General features: G+C 39.6%; 1 protein-coding gene across 15 annotated transcripts in view; it reads left to right on the top strand.

Moving 5' to 3' along the window:
* The window catches only part of DYNC1I1 (dynein cytoplasmic 1 intermediate chain 1), a 526,791-nt gene that overhangs the window by 433,616 nt on the left and 73,672 nt on the right, over positions 1 to 19,503 (top strand). For all 15 annotated transcript variants that reach the window (XM_060020483.1, XM_060020482.1, XM_060020487.1 and 12 more), the window contains 4 exons: positions 4,408 to 4,554; positions 8,497 to 8,610; positions 11,095 to 11,228; positions 14,880 to 15,024. In XM_060020483.1, coding sequence (XP_059876466.1) covers positions 4,408 to 4,554; positions 8,497 to 8,610; positions 11,095 to 11,228; positions 14,880 to 15,024 — 540 coding nt within the window. The remainder of the gene's footprint in view (positions 1 to 4,407; positions 4,555 to 8,496; positions 8,611 to 11,094; positions 11,229 to 14,879; positions 15,025 to 19,503) is intronic.

Here is a 19,503-nt window from a genome sequence, read left to right as displayed (position 1 = left end):
TATAGACGGTCAAGCTCACCACTTTTACACGAAGCTTTTAATAGGAGCTTATCCTATTTCTGGGGCCTGATTTGACCATCAACATGGCCACGTAAATGAAATCACTAGCTGTGTTAAAACAGTTCGACTGTAGTCTTGGGAAAACTTACTTTGATTAAACAGTCAGCATTGTCCCAAAATTCTCATCATCTTTATCATTATTTTTCCACTTATGTAAACTACTTGATTTGAATGTTTAAAGGCCATATGTTATTTTCCAAAATAATTTCAAGGCTCTAATTTTTTTTTTTTCTTTTTTGCGGTACGCGGGCCGCTCACTGTTATGGCCTCTCCCATTGCGGAGCACAGGCTCCGGACGTGCAGGCTCAGCGGCCATGGCTCACGGGCCCAGCCGCTCTGCAGCATGTGGGATCCTCCCAGACCGGGGCATGAACCCGTGTCCCCTGCATCGGCAGGTGGACTCTCAACCACTGTGCCACCAGGGAAGCCCTCAAGGCTCTAATATTTTAAAGAAAAAAATAAAATAGGTAAAAAGTTAAAACTACAAACTATATAGATATGTATTCTTACAGAGCCAAGAATAACAAGGGTAGGGAAGCTTCTTGTTTCCAATTTGTTTGTCTAAATTGTATTAATCATGTAATGCTTTATTTATGACACTGAATAACTGAATACAAAATTTTAAATGCCCAGGAGAGTGATGAAATTTTTAAGATAGCATTAGTATTATTAATGTTTTTCATAGAATATGTCTTCAGAAAATATTAATATGAGAACAACATAGAACAACAACTGTTAAATATGAGAACAACAGAAAGCCACATGTTTTAGTAGTGTCAGTCACTTTTTCTGGAATGCTTTTTTACTCTTTACCCAATAGATATAACTGACAGGATGATATCATCCTTTGCTCTTTATGCTGACAGTCAATAAATTCCATGACAATTGGCAACAACAACTAGATCAGTAGCTGTATGAACAGTGCAAGGTTGCAGGGATTTTTCTAAGACACTTTACTAGTCGCGGTTTGATGCAGACTTTCCAAATTAGAAGAGGAGCTGTCTCTGTCAGGACTGTAGTTGGGGGACTGTTCCCGTGTGTCTAAAGTAACCTAAACATTTGGCTGAAAAATTAAAAATTCAGTCAATCAACCAAGTGTTTGCTACCATTAAATCAAACATCAGGGTACTTTGAAACATCTCAAGAAATGACTAAATTCTAAACTTTACATGTAGATAATTGTGATCATACTGCCTTAGAGTTTCCATATGAATAATACTATGTCAAATGTGGCATACCCTAGAGATCTATTTTTAACATTTATACATAGTCTATAATACATAGAATATTTACTATAATTAACATACTGAGCTTAAAAAAATAAGTGCAATTGGTGAATCACAAATTCTCCATCATTTCTAATCTTTCAGATATAAAATAAAATAAGTATTTCTACTCTTTTTTCCTCATGGAGGTATCGTAAAGATTGGTTTTCAGCAAAACAAAGTAGACTCTAATGGCAGAACTCTGATGCTCCAAAGTGGTGTTACTCTTTTTTTTTTTAGCACCAATATGACTTTTTTAATTAAAGTATAATTGATTTACAATGTTGTTTGTTTCTGGTGTACAGCAAGTGATTCAGTTATACATATATATATATTCTTTTTCATATTCTTTCCATTGTTTTATTACAGGATATTGAATATAGTTCCCTGTTCTATACAGTAGGACCTTGTTTCTTATCTAAATTATATATAGTAGTTTGTATCTGCTAATCCCAAACTCCTAACTTATCCCTCCCCCACCCTTTTCCCCTTTGGTAACCATAAATTTGTTTTCTATGTCTATGAGTCTGTTTCTGTTTCATAATAATTTGATTTTTTATCAAATGTAAAGAGAATTCTGAATTTGAGATGGGGGTGCTTTTCTGACATTTAACGTTTTTTGAAATGATTTAGTTAGTACTTAGCACTGTGTGTTTAATGAATGAATGCAAAGTGGACACACTAATGAATGAAAAAGTAGGAATTAAGTTCTCACCTTGTGGTGTTGGATTCTGGTTGATCACCAACTATGTATTTCTGTTTTGTAGAAATACCTCCACTGTTTTTCTGTAGTTTAGTCTCTTAACAAACTGTGTAAGGTTTGGAGCAGTATGTGCTGAGATTTAAGTGAAACACAAAAGCAATTAAGTGGTTTAATTCTGGATTTTTCAAATTTAATGACATTCGTTTATCTATATCCATTGGAGAGCTTTGGTAAATTCAATTGTTGATACCACCTGGATAATTTTAAGTCTTTCTGAAGTTTCAAAGAAAATGTCTCCAACATAGCTCAAGCAGAAAAAGAATTTCATCAATTGAAAGCTCAGAATCGTTTCTGTGAGATGTGTAAAAACAAGAAGCTGACCAGCATTATTTTCTTTTTCTTTAATTCAGTACCATTATTGAGAGTTATTCTTGAACTTTATGAAAACCAGATTGGGGCACAAGCATGCTCCCCATTGAATCGTGCTCAAGGAATTGGAATTGAGAATCATTCAAACTAGGAAAACATGACATCGAAAAATAGTCTACATTCTTTATTGTACTTCAGAGAATCTGAGACTCTGAGTAGGAGCTAGCCTTAGGCTGATAGTAGATCTGACTTTTTTTTTTTAATGGACAGTTAGCTTCCCGCTCACAAAGAGGTTATCGTTTCTTTTTCAATGACTTCTTTGCTTTACTGGCGTAACAGTTAAACCGTTGATCCTCTCTCTGTCTCTGTCTCTGTCTCTCTCTCTCTCTCTGCTCAGAAAGCAGTGGTTTCTCACTATTGCCCACAGGAAACAGTCCACACAGTGCCTGCCATTCAAGGTCCACTCTTGTCCGGCCCAGGTGAACCCTTCAGTCACATTTCCTACTCCCTGCTTCTTCCATGCTCCTTCTCAGCCACACCAGACTGTGGCTGTTCAGCAGCCTCTGCTTTGGAGCCTCCAGTCTTGTCTTCCCATTATCCCGTCTCTCAGGGATCACTGTTTCTTTTCCTCTCCGCTTGCTGAACATTCCACATTTACATCAAGGGTGATGCATTCCCTTTCATGAGGTCTTTCTAAACCATCCCACCCTTTCCGCTCCCCTCTTTTTTCCCCTCTCCTAGCTAAACCAAACCTTTCTCACCACCCCGCTCCACGCCACACACACACACGCTCCTATGACCTAGTCATGGCCCATATCACCTTCAGGGCTGCTGCTTGTGTGTGCAAGTTGTGACCTGCATAAGCATCTCAAACCCAAGGGACAAGTGAGGACAGAAATCTACCTTCCTCCCCACTTGCCAAGGCGCACGCCCACGTGACTATGTTGTGCAGAGAGGCACCTTTTTTTATTCCATACAAAGGTGTGGACTAGCATGTAGGGACCAGCGGCAGCATGTTCACCGAACGCATGCTTTTTAGTTTTCTTTCCTAGGGCACGGGTTTGTCGAGGGCAGTGACTACCTTTGTATTCTCATCATGCCTGGTACGATGCCTTCCTTATACATAAGATCACTCATTGAATTTAACTGAAAGGGTGAAATGTGTTTATTAAAAACAATTACTTCTGTGTATAAATGCAACCATGTAAAGCACAACAGGAGTCACAGTGGACTTCTTAGCAAATGTGGAACAGCCAGCTTGTCTGATTTTAAATGTATCATGGCTCCTGCTCAGCTAAGTAATTTCCTATAAAATGTAGTGCCCGGTAGTCTTCTGTGGAATTTTAGAAACCACATTCATGATGCTATGACAGGCCATGGCAGAGTTGGACTGAAATCCGTTTCTGACTGTTAAAATAGGCAAAGAATAACATTAAGAATTGTCTGAAGTGGGCAGGATAAAGGTCAGGAGAATGCCCATGGGAGGCGAGGGAATTTGGGGCGGAACCAGTTGGATCAGTCTGAGATCAGTACACTTCCTAGAAGTCTACATTAAGCCAAAAAGAAAAAAAAAGTACCCAGTCTCAGAGTCCTCAGAGCCTTGCCAGCACTGTACACGGATGCAGACATGCCCTAAATAAAGAATTGTTTTGTAAAGACTAATGGAGAATTAATATTAATTCTGATGTGATTTTATTGATAAATGGGAAATATCCACAAACCCAAGCTTTACAGACCACAAAACATGATGTACGTAAGGTAGGGTTTATGCCTATTTGATGACGTGGCCGAGACTTCAGATTTCAAGTTTCAAGGAGTAAACATCGGCTAACCTCTCCAGGGAAATTCTGTGTCTGTGTACAAAATGTCCTACACGCTCTGCACTTAACATTTGCTCTGTGTTTTCCAGGATGTGCTGAGTTTGTGTGATGAGCAGTTTTTTTTCTTCAGGAAGAAACAAGCCTCCTCTAACCATTTCACACGATACCTTTCTCCTCTTCCCTCCCCCAGTCCTCCGTGATGTCAGTCTGCTTTGCTCGTTTCCATCCCAATTTGGTAGTTGGTGGGACTTACTCGGGCCAGATTGTCCTGTGGGATAATCGCAGTCATCGGAGGACGCCAGTCCAGCGGACACCCTTGTCGGCTGCTGCACACACAGTAAGTCAAGCTTTTGTCACATCCCGGTCAGCCATCCAAGCCCTGAAAGAGGGGATAACTGACAGAAGTACGGCTGTTGTTAGCAACTCCAACTTCGAAGTATCTAACTTACAGTGATTGCTTTCTGACTGACTAAAGGAAAGCCGAGTGGAAAGTAGATGAAGGAAGCACAAGAGTCCTCTGACTCTTAACGGTCTACAAGTTTTAACACATAGAAAGGATCTCTTTGGATGTCCCATAAAGCTACAGGGAGGATAGCTTAAAACTAAAAAATGCCACAGGAAGAAACCTTGGAAGAAGCATCTGTGAAATCGTTTTCCCAAAGAAACTCTTCACATTCACATTATAAGGTGGAAACTCATATTTTCAAATAGACCATAAAGAGTAAGCACTTTCTGTCTAGGGATGGCATATGGGACTTTTGCCAATAGGCCTTTTCCACTTGTGATTTGAGGGAGTGCTGTGACTTTAAATTCTGGAATGCATGGTGTAAGTCTCAACGATAAAGTCTACAGTGACAGTATAATCCCTAGGGTTAAAAGTCAACATCTCAAAACCATTACCCATAATTTAGCAGAAGAGTTTCAGTATAGTGTTCGTAAGACAACTAGTCTGTCATTTCCTTTAAGAGAATGACAGGTGTGTTTAGCAATTGTTAGGAGGAATAAGAAGACAGGCATGTCTCCATCAATCTCTGCTACCCTGACATTCAGGGGAATTGATGTCCTTTCTCTGAGATGCCCAAATTATGCCCAAGGATACAGCTCTGCTATTGTTTCAATTTCCTTAATGTGGTTGCCTCATTTGTTTCATCTGCTGACCTCAAAAACCATCTAGCTTTGAAAAAGAACTGCTAGCTGCTTTAGCCGAGACCACGAAGAGGAAAATTCTTCCACTCTTGTAAGATCGACGATGGGAAATGACAAATACCAAGTCAGCCTTAATTCTGATTGACTTGGGCCTAACCCACATGCAGGTGAAACTAGTTCTTGGGAATCTGGGAAAATTGCTCTTGCCTACCCCATTTCTCCAAACTAATAACAGAAAATTGTGACCCAAGAGGAGACGGGCTTGATGCAGGTGTTTGCTCAAGGAGCATGAAGCCATTTCTTGGCCCTGTGTGTATATCTGGTGCGTTTGTAAGCATACCTCCTGAAATTTCAAAAAGTTATAAATCCAGGTATCAGAACGTTTAGCACGAAGCTTTTGGGGAGAATCCAAATGCTGCAGGAGCTCTTCCAAAGTATTCATCTCTTTTCCAAGCAACTTAGGATGTGATCTTCACAACGAAAATACTGTTATTATCAAACAGAGTGACATTATTTATGTTAGAAAATAAAATAACAGTTTTTTTCTCTTTCGCTGTGTTTCGTTGAATCCACAGCTCAAAGAGCACAGTTAATTGTGTGCCTTGTCTTTCAACTTCCACTCATGCTTGGCTCATTGGTACCAGGATCAAAAGTGGTTAAGGAAAGAGAGTCCCACCACAGATTACTCACTAATTTCCTTTCACACCCACCACACATATGCATTTGGGACAACAGGAAATCCTAATTAAAGCAAAAACCTTCTGGCACACAGTAAGTTTATTCCTAAAATAAATAAAAACAATCTGGCTTCTATACTGGAAAAATGAGCAGTACCGTTGCTTTTTTCTTTCCATTAAGCAGAGTGATGTGTGTTTGTGTGTGTGTATAAGTAGGCATGCCCACGTGTCTGCTTCTGTTCTGGTTTCTTTACATCTCTCTTTTCTTTTAAACTGAGTTTTATTGCTCCTGAAAGCACAGGCCAGTAGTACTGATTAAAGCCAGGGAGGGGCTACCACACACATTCCTTCTCAGGGCATTTGCTCTCTACATCCTTCTAGATGCCTTCTTTCCCTACTACACCCACCCTTAGGAGTCCCGATCCATTAGGGTTTTGGAGATTTGTGTTGATGCTCTGTGGTTAACAGAAGAAACCCTGTTGGACTCTTGCTAAAAAAACACTAGGCAGATTTGGGGCTCATAACAATGTTTGGACCTTGCTTTCTCATTCTTCAGTTTCCTGAGTCTGCCATTTTCAGGCGACAGTGTGTCTCATCCATTCTTCCAGTTTATTTGCGTGCAGAGCTTAGAACGCCATGTGACTCACCCTCGAGTTTGTACTCTGCTGTACGTTCCACATACACCAGAGACTTGGGAAAAAGCATTGTCCACAGCCCCCCAACCAGTCAGTCCTTTTGGTATTTAGAGACCTGATCAGAAGAATATTTCGTTCCAGATCTCTGCTGTACTTACCACTGTCCAGGTTTCTGCAGGAACGTGGTGTGAAAAAGACATAGGGACTTGGTTGACTCTCCATCAGCATGGGTAAAAGAGGTGATGCAGTTGCCAAAACAAGTGTAAATCTTAAGATGCATTAATACAGGCATTTTTTTTTTATCACATGAGAAGTGACAATTCAATGCTCCCTGTATTTCTGTATTCAGTTTGTCAGAATGTACGTAGACGGTTATGTTTCATTCTCAGAACTTCACTGGAAGGGGAACTCGGACAAAATATAGCGTATTCAAAAGAGAGTGTCCAGATTGAGGAAGGTATTGAAAACCAGGTCCTCAGCGCATTTGAAGGAATTGGTGATGATTAGTCAGAGCAAGACAAGACTGGGGGGAGGAGGGGTAATATAAGAACAACCCGTACGTATTATTTGACTTGATGTATATGATGTCAGAGGGCACTTCACTGAAAGTATTTCCTTGAGCTTTCTTCATCCCCATTGGTAGAAGGAGGAACTGCCCAAGAATTAGTGCTAAAACTGGCTAAGAAAGGTGTTTAAGCAGAGTTTGGACCACCTCTTGGGAGAGGCAGATGAACAGCTATACTTATGGTTATTACAGTTCCTTCTGACCAGGAGTTTATATGATAATAGTTTGGGAACCATCCTTTATATAATACCAACTTTGCAATATTAGAGATTGTTTCATTGTTGTTGTGGCTAGGTATTATGGACAGTAACTCATCAAGAGAAAGACTCAGACTGTCAGCTATTTGCACAGAGAAGCATCGACTAAGTTGTGGTTTGGCCACTGATGGCTAAGCTGCCTGAAATCTAACCCAAATTACTGCTACGTTGTGCTTCTGCTAACCTTGCATTTAGTATTTAATGTGCAGCTGCAAATGATTTTAGCCTACCATTGAGGATTCTACAGAGTAGCATAACCTTCTTGCATTATGACAAAAGGTTAGAGCATCTTGCTTATGATTCCTGGGATGTTTAAGGGACCTTTCTCAAGGCCCTGGCCAAATCTAAGCCTCCGTACAACCCTAAACAATATTTTGAGAAATAAATCTATCATTATCCTAGGTTTTACAGCAACATAAAGAAACGTAATTTAATCTTACTCGGTTCCTTGTGCCAATAATTTCCACCACCGGTATCTCTCCCTCAAATCAAAGAGGCTGATGAATATTAACCACTTTTTATAAAGCATGTTAACAAATGTCTGGCACTGTGGCTATAACGCACTAAACTCCAGAGTTAGTTAACACTCCTTCCAAAAGGCAGTTGTTCTACCCTTTTGAAGACTGTCTTTTTCCGTCACTCATGGTGAGGTTAGAAGCCAGACTATGTGGTGGAGCCTCATTCAAGTAATACACATTCACCTCCCCGTGCACCTTCTGTCCCATCAATCCTCATTTGCTCCCGTTTGCTTCAGCTCCATTGTACTGCATCTGACCGAGCAAGGTGAAGCTTTCTGAGTATTTCCACTACGACGTGTTGCTGCCAGAGCTTTTAAAAAGAAATCAGGTTCAAATCAAAAGTGGCAAATGACCTGAGGCTTGTATTATTGTGGGATTATGTCACTCCTTAACCCTTGTTTTAGAGTAATGTGTTTGACACTCAGATGTAAGCATTTCCTCTTGGATCAGGGTTTGATCCTCCATGTTTATGTTTCTGCAGCATCCCGTGTACTGTGTAAATGTTGTTGGGACCCAGAATGCTCATAACCTCATCACTGTCTCTACTGATGGTAAAATGTGTTCCTGGAGCCTGGACATGCTCTCCACTCCACAGGTGGGTTTGTTTTCCCCTACACATAAAGCATCTTGGTTAAAAGAGATAACCTGCCTAATGGAACAGAGTTCCTAAAAGCCAAACTCTCACATCCTATAGGACCTAAAATCAATGTGTGCACTTGAAAGAGTGGTGCCTGTTTTCAGCAGCCTCCTCTTGAAGCCAAACCCATTTCCTTTACCGCAAATCATGTAATTATTGTAATACGTTAATCCTTAGGTCAGTTTCAAGTGAAAATGAAATAATCCATTTTAAAGCATAGTAATTATGGAAGTTGGCTGTGGTAGGAATTGTACTTACCCTACAGCATTGTTAAACAAATATAAACGGGGTTGGAACTCAGCGGAGCGATCCCTGATGGGTCCTTGCCTTGGAGAAAAGGTATCCCAGCAAAACAGAAATCCAAGCCCTCGCTTGTATCTGTAGCCTAGACAACTGCCTTGTGTGTTTGAAGAATTTGTCCAACCATCTGTTTTCTCCTCTGGAATGTTTCTTAGGGTGGCTCCTGCCATTCCTTGCTCAAAAAACAAGAAGTTGAAAATGAAAAAGTTCCAAGGTTTCCAAACTGCTCCTGATTACAGTAATGCGAGCTAAACAAAGGAGCAGAAGTGCAAGAGACCATTGGGGGGAGGCATCTAAGTGCAACTTTCAGAATATATGTATGTACACTCACACGGAAGACACCACTCATATCCACAGATAAATACACACATATCCACACTCTTTCCACATTTCTTGGGGAAAAAAGTACTTCACTGTCCTCCAGCTAAAAACAGAGAAGAATTTCCTGTTATAGCCTTTGACAATGTGAGGAAACATCAAGAAAATTGTAAAAGATATCTAGGATATACTTCTCAATTTTAACATTCCTATTCCCTTTCCTGGAATAACGATGCTGGAATGTCTCTGTCACAATTTTGGAAGACATTAGAAGTTTCAGGATACATAAGGAAATGTGGAAGCTGAAAGGAACCTCGCTATAAGTTTCCACAAAATACAGATGAAGAGAATACTAAGACTAAAGAAGTTCTTTTTATAATTTTAGTGTGGGGGGAGAGCTAATAAGTTCCTTACAATTTAAGTTCCTCTATTTTTGCTGATCTTTAACATTTATACAAGTTGGGAGTTGTGTGTGGGTGTTTTATAGCTTTGTCTTAAATTTCTCAGCAATATGTTGTTTTCTTTTAAAAGCAAACAGATATGAGTGAACCCTCTAATTAGGAATTTTTAATTGCCCATTTTGCTGATTAAATGTGTGTTTGTTTAGGTTAAAGCCAGTCGTACGGGGGCTACATGACCATTTTTATTAGTTTTGGCATGCCCGCAGACGCCTGTCTCTGTACAGAGATGGAGCATTTCGTGGCATGGCTGTGGATGGCAGGCAGACATGGGAACAGACAACAGTTGCCCTATTCCCTCTCTGTCCCAAGTGGGTGACCAAGAGACTGTACCTTCCCTCTGCTAATTTTAGCCATGGAGCAGACCCCCGGTTGGTCTAGGTTTCTGTATTACAGTGTCACAGCATCCCCTCACTAAAGCACTCGCTGCATCTGGATCTCACAAACTGCAGGCATGTCACATGACCACGTGGTCTGCGCTTCCCAGACTGTTAGCATGTGCTTCCGATTTATGGACTCCTTAGCTGCGATGACTAGGTTTATTTGTTTGCATAAAAAAAGACTAAACTTCCAAACAGAATGACATGATCCCCTAGAATGTTGTTTTAAAGTTACTTTAGGTGCACAAAGCAGGCTGTTTGATGTAAATAGCCAGAAATACTCAAGGATGTTAGTTATACTTAACTGTTCTTCACTGTCGTTAAACTTAATTCAGCAGAATGTCTTTTAAAATACACTTGAATTCCCAATTTTGAAAATCATTTTAGATAAAATAAAGACTCTCATTTACCATTTTAAAGACTTATTTAAACATTGTCTTTTGCAGGCTTAGAGCCTACACACCCAGTGTCTGCCCTTCATGAAATCTAGTCCCTGTTGAAATCTGGTTTTTATGACCTGAGTGACAACTTTCTGGTTTCAGTCCATGGAGGACACACACTCCTGCTTTGACAAACGTGCTTAGTACATCTGATATTAATACAAGTGTATTCTCACGAACAATTGATGTTGAAAATGTTTGTAAATATAAGGGTATTGTATGTTGTATTAGAGCCTGGGGCTGACAAGTGTAACCATTACAGTATTATCTTTAGTTTCTGCACCATTAGTTTCAAAATTCTCACCTGTCATCTCTGCCTGACTTCAGAAGCAGCACACACACTGATGAAATACAGCCGGCCTGAAACCAGAGATACACAGAAGCATGAATGTCAGGGGCAGTAAAGCGTGGTTTCTGGCACAGCCGGGGTCTTTTGTAACGCTGTGTGAAAAGCAAACAGGCGATTTAGTCAAATGATTTTTCCGTGCTATCTTTGGCATGGCAAGGAGTTGACAGAGGGGATGTAACCACGCCATGTTTTGGTAGGAGAGCATGGAGCTGGTGTACAATAAGTCCAAGCCTGTGGCTGTTACCGGAATGGCTTTCCCAACGGGAGACGTCAATAACTTCGTGGTTGGCAGCGAGGAGGGTACAGTCTACACGGCCTGTCGTCATGGAAGGTGAGTTTCTGTTTTCTTACCGATGACGTGTTCTTCATTTCCAAAAGTCTGTTATCGCTTTCTGGATTATAACCACCTTGCGTTATGAGAAAGGCATTTCTGAAGAAATGCAAATCACAGCCTCATGTCTTCACGATTTTATAGCATCCTTCTGCTCTAAGGATGCCATTTGTAAGCCTTTGTAAGGCTTTAGCCATTTGTAAGCCTTTGATGGTTCACATTGCCTGAAGGAAAAAAGTCCAAGCTTCTTAGCATATCATAGAAGATTCTTGATTACCCTTGACTACCTGCCCCTTCCCAGCCTCAGCCTTCAGGCTCCAGCCACGCACCCATCCCCCAATATGGCTGATCCCACCACACCTCTGTGAGTTTGTACATTCGGTTTCTCCCGCTGGGTCTGGTATTTCTCCCATCTTGGACTGGTTAATTCCCTCTCACCCTTCAAGAGCCAGAACAAAGGTCTTTCCACACTGAAGCCTCTCTTGACTCTCTTGGACAAAGAAAATCATTTCGCTCTTTATGTTTCCGTAGCATTTTCATTCCCTTCATTCATTCATTCTTTCAAGGAATATTTCCTAAGAACCTACCATGTGCCAGGCACCACCATGTCATAAGGATGCAGTAAGGAACAAAACAGACCTGGAGTTCATATTCTGGTTGAGGGTGAATGACAGTAAAATAATAAACAGGTGAATATGTGGTGTAAGATGATAAGTACTATGGAGAAAATTAAAGTGGAATAAATGGGATAGGACTACAAGCTGTCAGATAGGTTTATTGTTTTATATATTTTCATATCACTTCTACATTAGCATTCATCCCATTTTATTTCAACTATTCAGTCATCTTCCATTTTTCTCTTACTAAACTATTTCCATTTCGTCATTGGTTTCCTGCCTGGTGTGTGGCACATAGTAAGTGAGGAGTTAAAAATTTATATGGGGAATAAAGAATGACAACAACCAAATAATATAGAGAAGTGCCTTAGGGCCCTTCCTCTCAATCAGAGGCTGAAATAGTATGAGATACATAAGGCAGAATGAAGATCCCAGGTGATAAGAATCCTGTCTTGGTTGAGAGATTGGCAGGTGCTCCTGGAAAAATCTCAGGAAAAAGTGGAACTCGATAATTTAGACTGGGTTATAAAATTACATGCAAGACTTAATGAATGGACTCACAGCTTTTGAAAGGTTCACTGTGTTCACCTTGGTGTGTTATTTCTCTTTCACTTTAGTAGTTCTAATTCAATTCATTTTTCATCTCTTGCACTCACCACAGGCTATTTAGATTGAATGAGGAACCAGAAATTGTTCCAGGTTCATACTCCAGTGTATTTGTGATTTGTAGAAATAACAGGCATCCGTGGCTCAGCTATATGATTTTTCCATTCACACAGTACAGGCTGTGAAGTTCCTACTGTGCTCTCCACAGAAACAAGCAGTATTTTCCCTGCTCACATGAGTAAAAGATGACTAGGAAGATGTGCCTCATAATTCCATGCCCAATAGTCCTACTTCATAAGTATTGGCTAAAACCACACATCAGTTTTATGAAAGCATAGAAAGATCTGATAGAGTTGTTCATTCATGGAAACGTTCGCTGCACAACTGCTCTCAGCAAAGTGCATTGCTAGATGTTGCCAGGCATGCAGACATCATTTAAACCTGTTCCTATCTTCAAGAAACTGATGATGGTGGGAAAGGTAAGCACACAAACATCTGCAAGACGGGTAGAATGTCGTAAGTGGCATGAGAGAGGCACAGAGAGCAACAGTGGGCCAGACAGACTCACAGGTTTATCTACATACTTTTTAGAATCGACAGGGCACAGGTTCGGTTGACTTAGCCCAAGGCTTTAATTATCTGTGAGGGCTATAGAACATGTTCATTGATAACTTTCAGATTTTAAAAAATTTTCTCTAATGTGAATAACCATTTACATGGTGAATATTTTTGTTCTGTGGCTATTGTCCTTTTCGAACACAATCAGAAGATGCACTGTGGTTCAAAGGAAGGGTACCTAAGGTACAAACCACAAATCATTTTACAGTGAGCTTGATTTTGCTTTTCACATTGGTCCATCTATCTGAAATATAAAATACAGATCTCAGTAGAGTTGTAAAGTCGTAGGCATTGGGCTTCATAGTGATCTTAAGTGGGTTACCTAGGGCTACAGGGGAGAGGTGCGAAATTTCTGTGTTTCACCTAACATGGAAAAGGTGCAAATCCACTTCCATAAATTAAATAAGTTCTTTATTTTGCACCCTATAAACCCTTTCAGGATGCTGTTAAGAGCAAATGGAGTCTCACCAGGGGCCACTTCAAAGATCAGTTCCTCATGTTCTCTAGGACAAATGTAAATGATCACGTGTGGAACTGCTGTTAGCAGTTTGACCAGGCATAATTTTTGAGTGCCTGTTACATGGAACACATGCTGCAGCACTTGGCTCATGATTTCAAATTTTCCTTAGCACACTGACGTTTACTGGTGCTCCAGAAGCCTACATTCTTTAATAACTTAATGCATTCTCACTCTTTGTGACATAATATATGGATTCCACAATCCCTCTGTATTTGTCATATTTATAACCTTGTGCACGTGAATTTTTAAAATACAGCATTTTGGTATATTTTCTAATTGGGTGTGATTGTGTGCAGACTATTGTGGGATAATAGGGGCTGGGAACAATCCCAGCTTAGTTAAATAAACGACATATGTCTGTGGATAACTTTCAAACTGTATCGCCATTTCTCAAATGTGCTCCTGTTGGGGAAAAAGGCGTAAGTTTGCCTCTTTCTTTGCTGTTTTGTTCAACAAATGTTTATTGAGCACTTACTGCATGCTAAACAAGGCACCAGCCCTTACGGAATTTACATTTAGCGGATTTGTAAATTACTCTTCTGCTTTCAGTGAAAACATTTTCTCCATATGACATTTAAGTTATTTTGCCTATTATTTTGTGGTGACAAGGGTTTCCACAAAGTTTTACATTTTCAGGTATGTCAGCTTAGTTTAAGAACTTTTTCTCAAAAGGGTAAATGCATGTATTCAAGGATATATGGAGTTTTATAGCCAATAGGCTCCCTGAAAGGAGTTAAAATGGGAGTTGTGTCAAAGTCACCACGAGAGTAGAATCATCTTATTATAAATATGAAAGCTTTGAGATCTGAGTGTACAGTCGTCCCCTGGCATCCGAATCCACGAGGAATTGGTTCCAGAAGCCCTTGCAGGTACCAAAATCCGAGGATGCTCAAGTCCCTTCTATAAAACGGCACAATACAGTCAGACTTCCATATCGCGGGCTCCGCGTCTGCGGTCATAGAGGACCGGCTGTATGTGTTTTGCATCAAAGCAGCTGCAACCACAGTGATGGGCTTTGAGGCACTCCTGAAAAAGGGTTAAATGATAAAAATTTGATATTAACTTCTGAAGATTAAAAAGATGGTATCACCCTATATTGTCTTTTTAGTCACTAAGAGTAGTTTAGCATTTATTTCTCTCAGGGTAACCGAAAGTGGTTTCATGTCTGATGGTTTATGGCTGTGCTAAATCATGGAGAAGTAATCACGCAGAAACAAGCCTGGTTTTTGTAAAGTAATCAGTGCTTTGCGAAGGTCACTGAAACTCTGCTCTTGTGTGGTCTTTGTGCAGCAAAGCAGGTATTGGGGAAGTCTTCGAAGGCCACCAAGGGCCAGTGACAGGAATTAACTGCCACATGGCAGTGGGCCCAATCGACTTTTCACACCTGTTTGTCACGTCGTCGTTCGACTGGACCGTCAAACTGTGGACCACAAAGGTAAGAAAACCTTGATTTACATTCCCAGGAAATACATAGGGGAAGAGGACAATTTTGTCTCTTGGGAGTAGTTGTAGGGAACCTTTAGTCTCTTCCAGGAGACCTGGCATTAGGAATTTGTACAACCTTCTGGTGAATCCGACCTGCCTCAGAGCTAGTTAAGCCTCACTTTCTCAGTCCGTTTTATCTATTTTAACATATATAAGTAATACTGGAGAACACTCTAATTGTAAAAATTCAAACAATGCAAATAATGATAAAACAAGTCCTCCTTCACCAATACTAAGCCTGCCCCTGACATCGCCTTCATTGCCTTCCATCCCAGGTACCCTCTGCTATCAGTTTAGTGTTGAGTGTCCAGAGCATTGCAGTACTTACTCACATACATCTGTACCTATGGAAATACAGGACTTGGGACTTGGGTTTCTTGGTTTTGGGTTATTTTTGCGTTTTTGATGGTTTTTAAGCTAGTAAATGGCACCATCCTATTTGTGCTTTCACAAGTAATTCTGACCATGTTTGGGAGCAAGAAAAACTAGCAAAAGCCACCTGGAAGGAAGGTGCAGGAGTCCAGGGAAGAAATGACAGTGGCTTAGATCAGTAGTTTGGAATGGAGAGACGTAGATGGATTTGAGAATCATTTATGAGGTAAAAGCCACAGAAACTGGTGACTGATTTGATACAAGGAAGGTGAGAGAGGGAGTCAGCAGGAAGAAACCCAGGTTTAAGACTGGGGCAACTGGAGATCTGTAGTGGCATTCATTGCGGTGGAGAACACCCAAGGAGGTGCATGTTGCTGAGGAGTGATGTACGGGTCGTATTTAAGGTGTCTGGGAGGCACAATTCACAGCCTTCACTACGCAGTTTGATAATTGGGACAGAAGCAGAGGGAGCGCTTTGGGCTGCTCATACGGACCTAGTTGCAATCAGAACGTTTATTAAGTCCAAGGAGTGGACTTTAAAAGAAATGCTAAAACCCAATGCAGAGAAAGAGAAATATTTAGGAAATAAACAGGAGAAATGGAGGTAGAAAAAAAAGATTAAAAAGTAACAACCCAAGAAATAGGAAAAAATTAGAATTGTTTGCGTATAGGGCTTCCTGGGTATTAATGGAGAGGACTGTGTCAAGATGACAGAATTGGCTGTTAACTGTATGAAAAACAACCACACTTAGAAATTCACACTCAAACCAAGCTGAGAAACCTCAACTATGAGACTGACACAAATCCAAAAGATAACATACTCTGTGAGGAGACCAAAAGAAAACAACCATTCTAATACATTGTCATTGGAAATGCAAATGATACAACGCTAATGGAGGGGAATTTGGCAATATCTAAAAATGATGAATGCATATTTGCTCATTGACAGCAATTCCCGCTTCTAGGATTCTATGCCAAAGATGTACTAGCAATAAATAAGAAAAAGACTTATGCAGAGGGATATTTGTTCAAAGACTACCTTGAATAGCAAAACATTGGAAAAACCCCAGAAGTCCATCAATAGGACACTGGACAAATCAAAAGTATGATACATCCACATGAAGGAGTACTATTCAGATGTAGAAAAGAAATGAAGATGTCCATATGCTTATTATGAAGTGATCTCTAGAATATAGAGGTCACTATATTTTTAAATGAGAAACGTAAATAGTATGTTGTCACCATTTAATATTTACTTATATATTTTTTAAATTTAATTTTTATTTTATAGTTGATTTACAATGTTTTGTTAGTTTCAGGTATACAGCAAAGTGATTCAGTTCATTTTCAGATTCTTCTCCCATATGGGTTATTACAGAATATTGAGCTGGGCTATACAGTAGGTCCTTGTTGATTATTTTATATAAAGTAGTGTGTACACATTAATCCCAATCTCCTGATTTATCCCTCCCCCGACCTTTCCCCTTTGGTAACCATAAATTTGTTTTTGAACTCTGTGAGTCTGTTTCTGTTTTGTAAATAAGTTCATTTGTATCATTTTTTTAGATTCCACATAAGTGATATCATATGATATTTGTATTTCTCTGACTTCACTTAGTATAATAATCTCTAGGTCCACCTATGTTGCTGCAAACGGCATTATTTCACTCTTTTTTGTGGCTGATATTCCATTGTATATATATGTACCACATCTTCTTTATCCATTCTTCTGTTGATGGACATTTAGACTGCCTCCATGTCTTCGCTGCTGTAAATAGTGCTGCAGTGAACATTGGGGTGCATGTTTCTATTCGAATTATGGTTTTTTCTGGATATATGCCCATGAGTGGGATTGCTAGATCATATGGTAATTCTAGTTTTTGTTCTTTAAGGAGCCTCCATACTGTACTCCATAATGGTTGTACCAGTTTATATTCCCACCAACAGTGTAGGAGGGTTCCCTTTTCTCCACATCCTCACCAGCATTTATTGTCTGTAGACTTCGATGATGGCCATTCTGACCGGTGTGAGGTGATACCTCATTGTAGTTTTGATTTGCATTTCTCTGATAATTAGCAAAGTTGAGCGTCTTTTCATGTGGTTTTTGGGCATCTGTATGTCTTCTTTGGAGAAATGTCTATTTTGACCTTCTGCCCACTTCTTGATTGCGTTGATTGGTTTTTTTTTTTTGATATTGAGCTGCATGAGCTATTTGTATATTTTGGAGATTAATCCCTTGTTGGTCACTTCGTTTGCAAATACTTTCTCCCATTCTGTGGGTTATCTTTTTGTTTTGTTTATGGTTTCCTTTGCTATGCAAAAGCTTTTAAGTTTCATTAGGTCCCATTTGTTTATTTTTGTTTTTATTTTCATTACTCTAGGAGGTGGATCCAGAAAGATATTGCTGAGATTTATGTCAGAGTGTTCTGCCTGTGTTTTCCTCTAAGAGTTTTATAGTGTCCAATCTTACATTTAGGTCTTTAATCCATTTTGTGTTTATTTTTGTGTACAGTATTAGGGAGTGTGCTAATTTCATTCTTTTGCACGTAGCTGTCCAGTTTTCCCAGCACCACTTACTGAAGAGACTGTCTTTTCTCCATTGTATTTTCTTGACTCCTTTGTCATAGATTAATTGACCATAGGTGCATGGGTTTATTTCTAGGCTTTCTATCCTGTTCCACTTATCTGTATATCTGTTTTTGTGCCAGTACCATACTGCTTTGATGGCTGTAGCTTTGTAGTATAATCTGAAGTCAGAGAGCCTGATTCCTCCAGCTCCGTTTTTCTTTCTCAGGATTGCTTTGCCTATTCAGGGTCTCATGGGTTTCCGTACAAATTTAAAAAGTTTTGTTCTAGTTCTATGAAAAATGCCATTGGTAATTTAATAGGGATTGCATTGAATCTATAGATTGCCTTGGATAGTATTGTCATTTTGACAATATTGAGTCTTCCCATCCAAGAACTTGGTATAACTTTTCATCTGTTTGTATCGTCTTCAGTTTCTTTCATCAGCGTCTTATAGTTTTCAAAGTACAGGTCTTTTGCCTCCTTAGGTAGGTTTATTCCTAGGTATTTTATTCTTTTTGATGCAGTGGTAAATGGGATTGTTTCCTTAATTTCTCTTTCTGATCTTTTGTTGTTAGTGTATAGAAATGCAAGAGATTTCCGTGTATTAATTTTGTATCCTGCAACTTTACCAAGTTTGTTTGTGAGCTCTAGTAGTTCTCTGGTAGCATCTTTAGGATTTTCTGTATATAGTATCATGTCATCTGCAAATGGTGACAGTTTTACTTCTTTTCAAACTTGGATTTCTTTTATTACTTTTTCTTCTCTGATTGCTGTGATTAGAGGACTTCCAAAGCTATGTTGAATAAAAGTGGTAAGAGTGAACATTCTTGTCTTGTTCCTGATCTTAGAGGAAATGCTTTCAGCTTTTCACCATTGAGTATGATGTTACCTGTGGGTTTTGTCATATATGGCCTTTATTATGTTGAGGTAGGTTCCCTCTATGCCCACTTTCTGGAGACTTTTTATCGTAAATGGGTGCTGAATTTTGTCAAAACCATTTTCTGCTTCTATTGAGATGATCATATGGTTTTTATTCTTCAGTTTGTTAATGTGGTGCATCACACTGATTGATTTGCAGATATTGAAAAATCCTTGCACCCCTGGGATAAATCCCACTTGATTATGGTGTATGATCCTTTTAATGTATTGTTGGATTTGGTTTGCTAGTAATATTTTGTTGAGGATTTTTGCGTCTATGTTCATTAGTGATATTGGCATATAAGTCTCTTTTTTTGTGATATCTTTGTCTGGTTTTGGTATCAGGGTGATACCTCATAGAATGAGTTTGGGAGTGTTCCTTCCCCTGCAATATTTGGGAATAGTTTCAGAAGTATAGGTGTTAACTCTTCTCTAAATGTTTGATAGAATTCACCTGTGAAGCCATCTGGTCCTGGAGTTTTGGTTGTTGGGAGTTTTTTAATCACAGTTTCAATTTCAGTGCTTGTGATTGGTCTATTCATACTTTCTATTCTTGGTTCAGTTTGGGAGA

This window comes from Delphinus delphis, chromosome 9 (assembly GCF_949987515.2).
Source record: "Delphinus delphis chromosome 9, mDelDel1.2, whole genome shotgun sequence".
NCBI classification, from domain to species: domain Eukaryota; kingdom Metazoa; phylum Chordata; class Mammalia; order Artiodactyla; family Delphinidae; genus Delphinus; species Delphinus delphis.
This window is presented reverse-complemented; position numbering and strand designations above follow the sequence as displayed.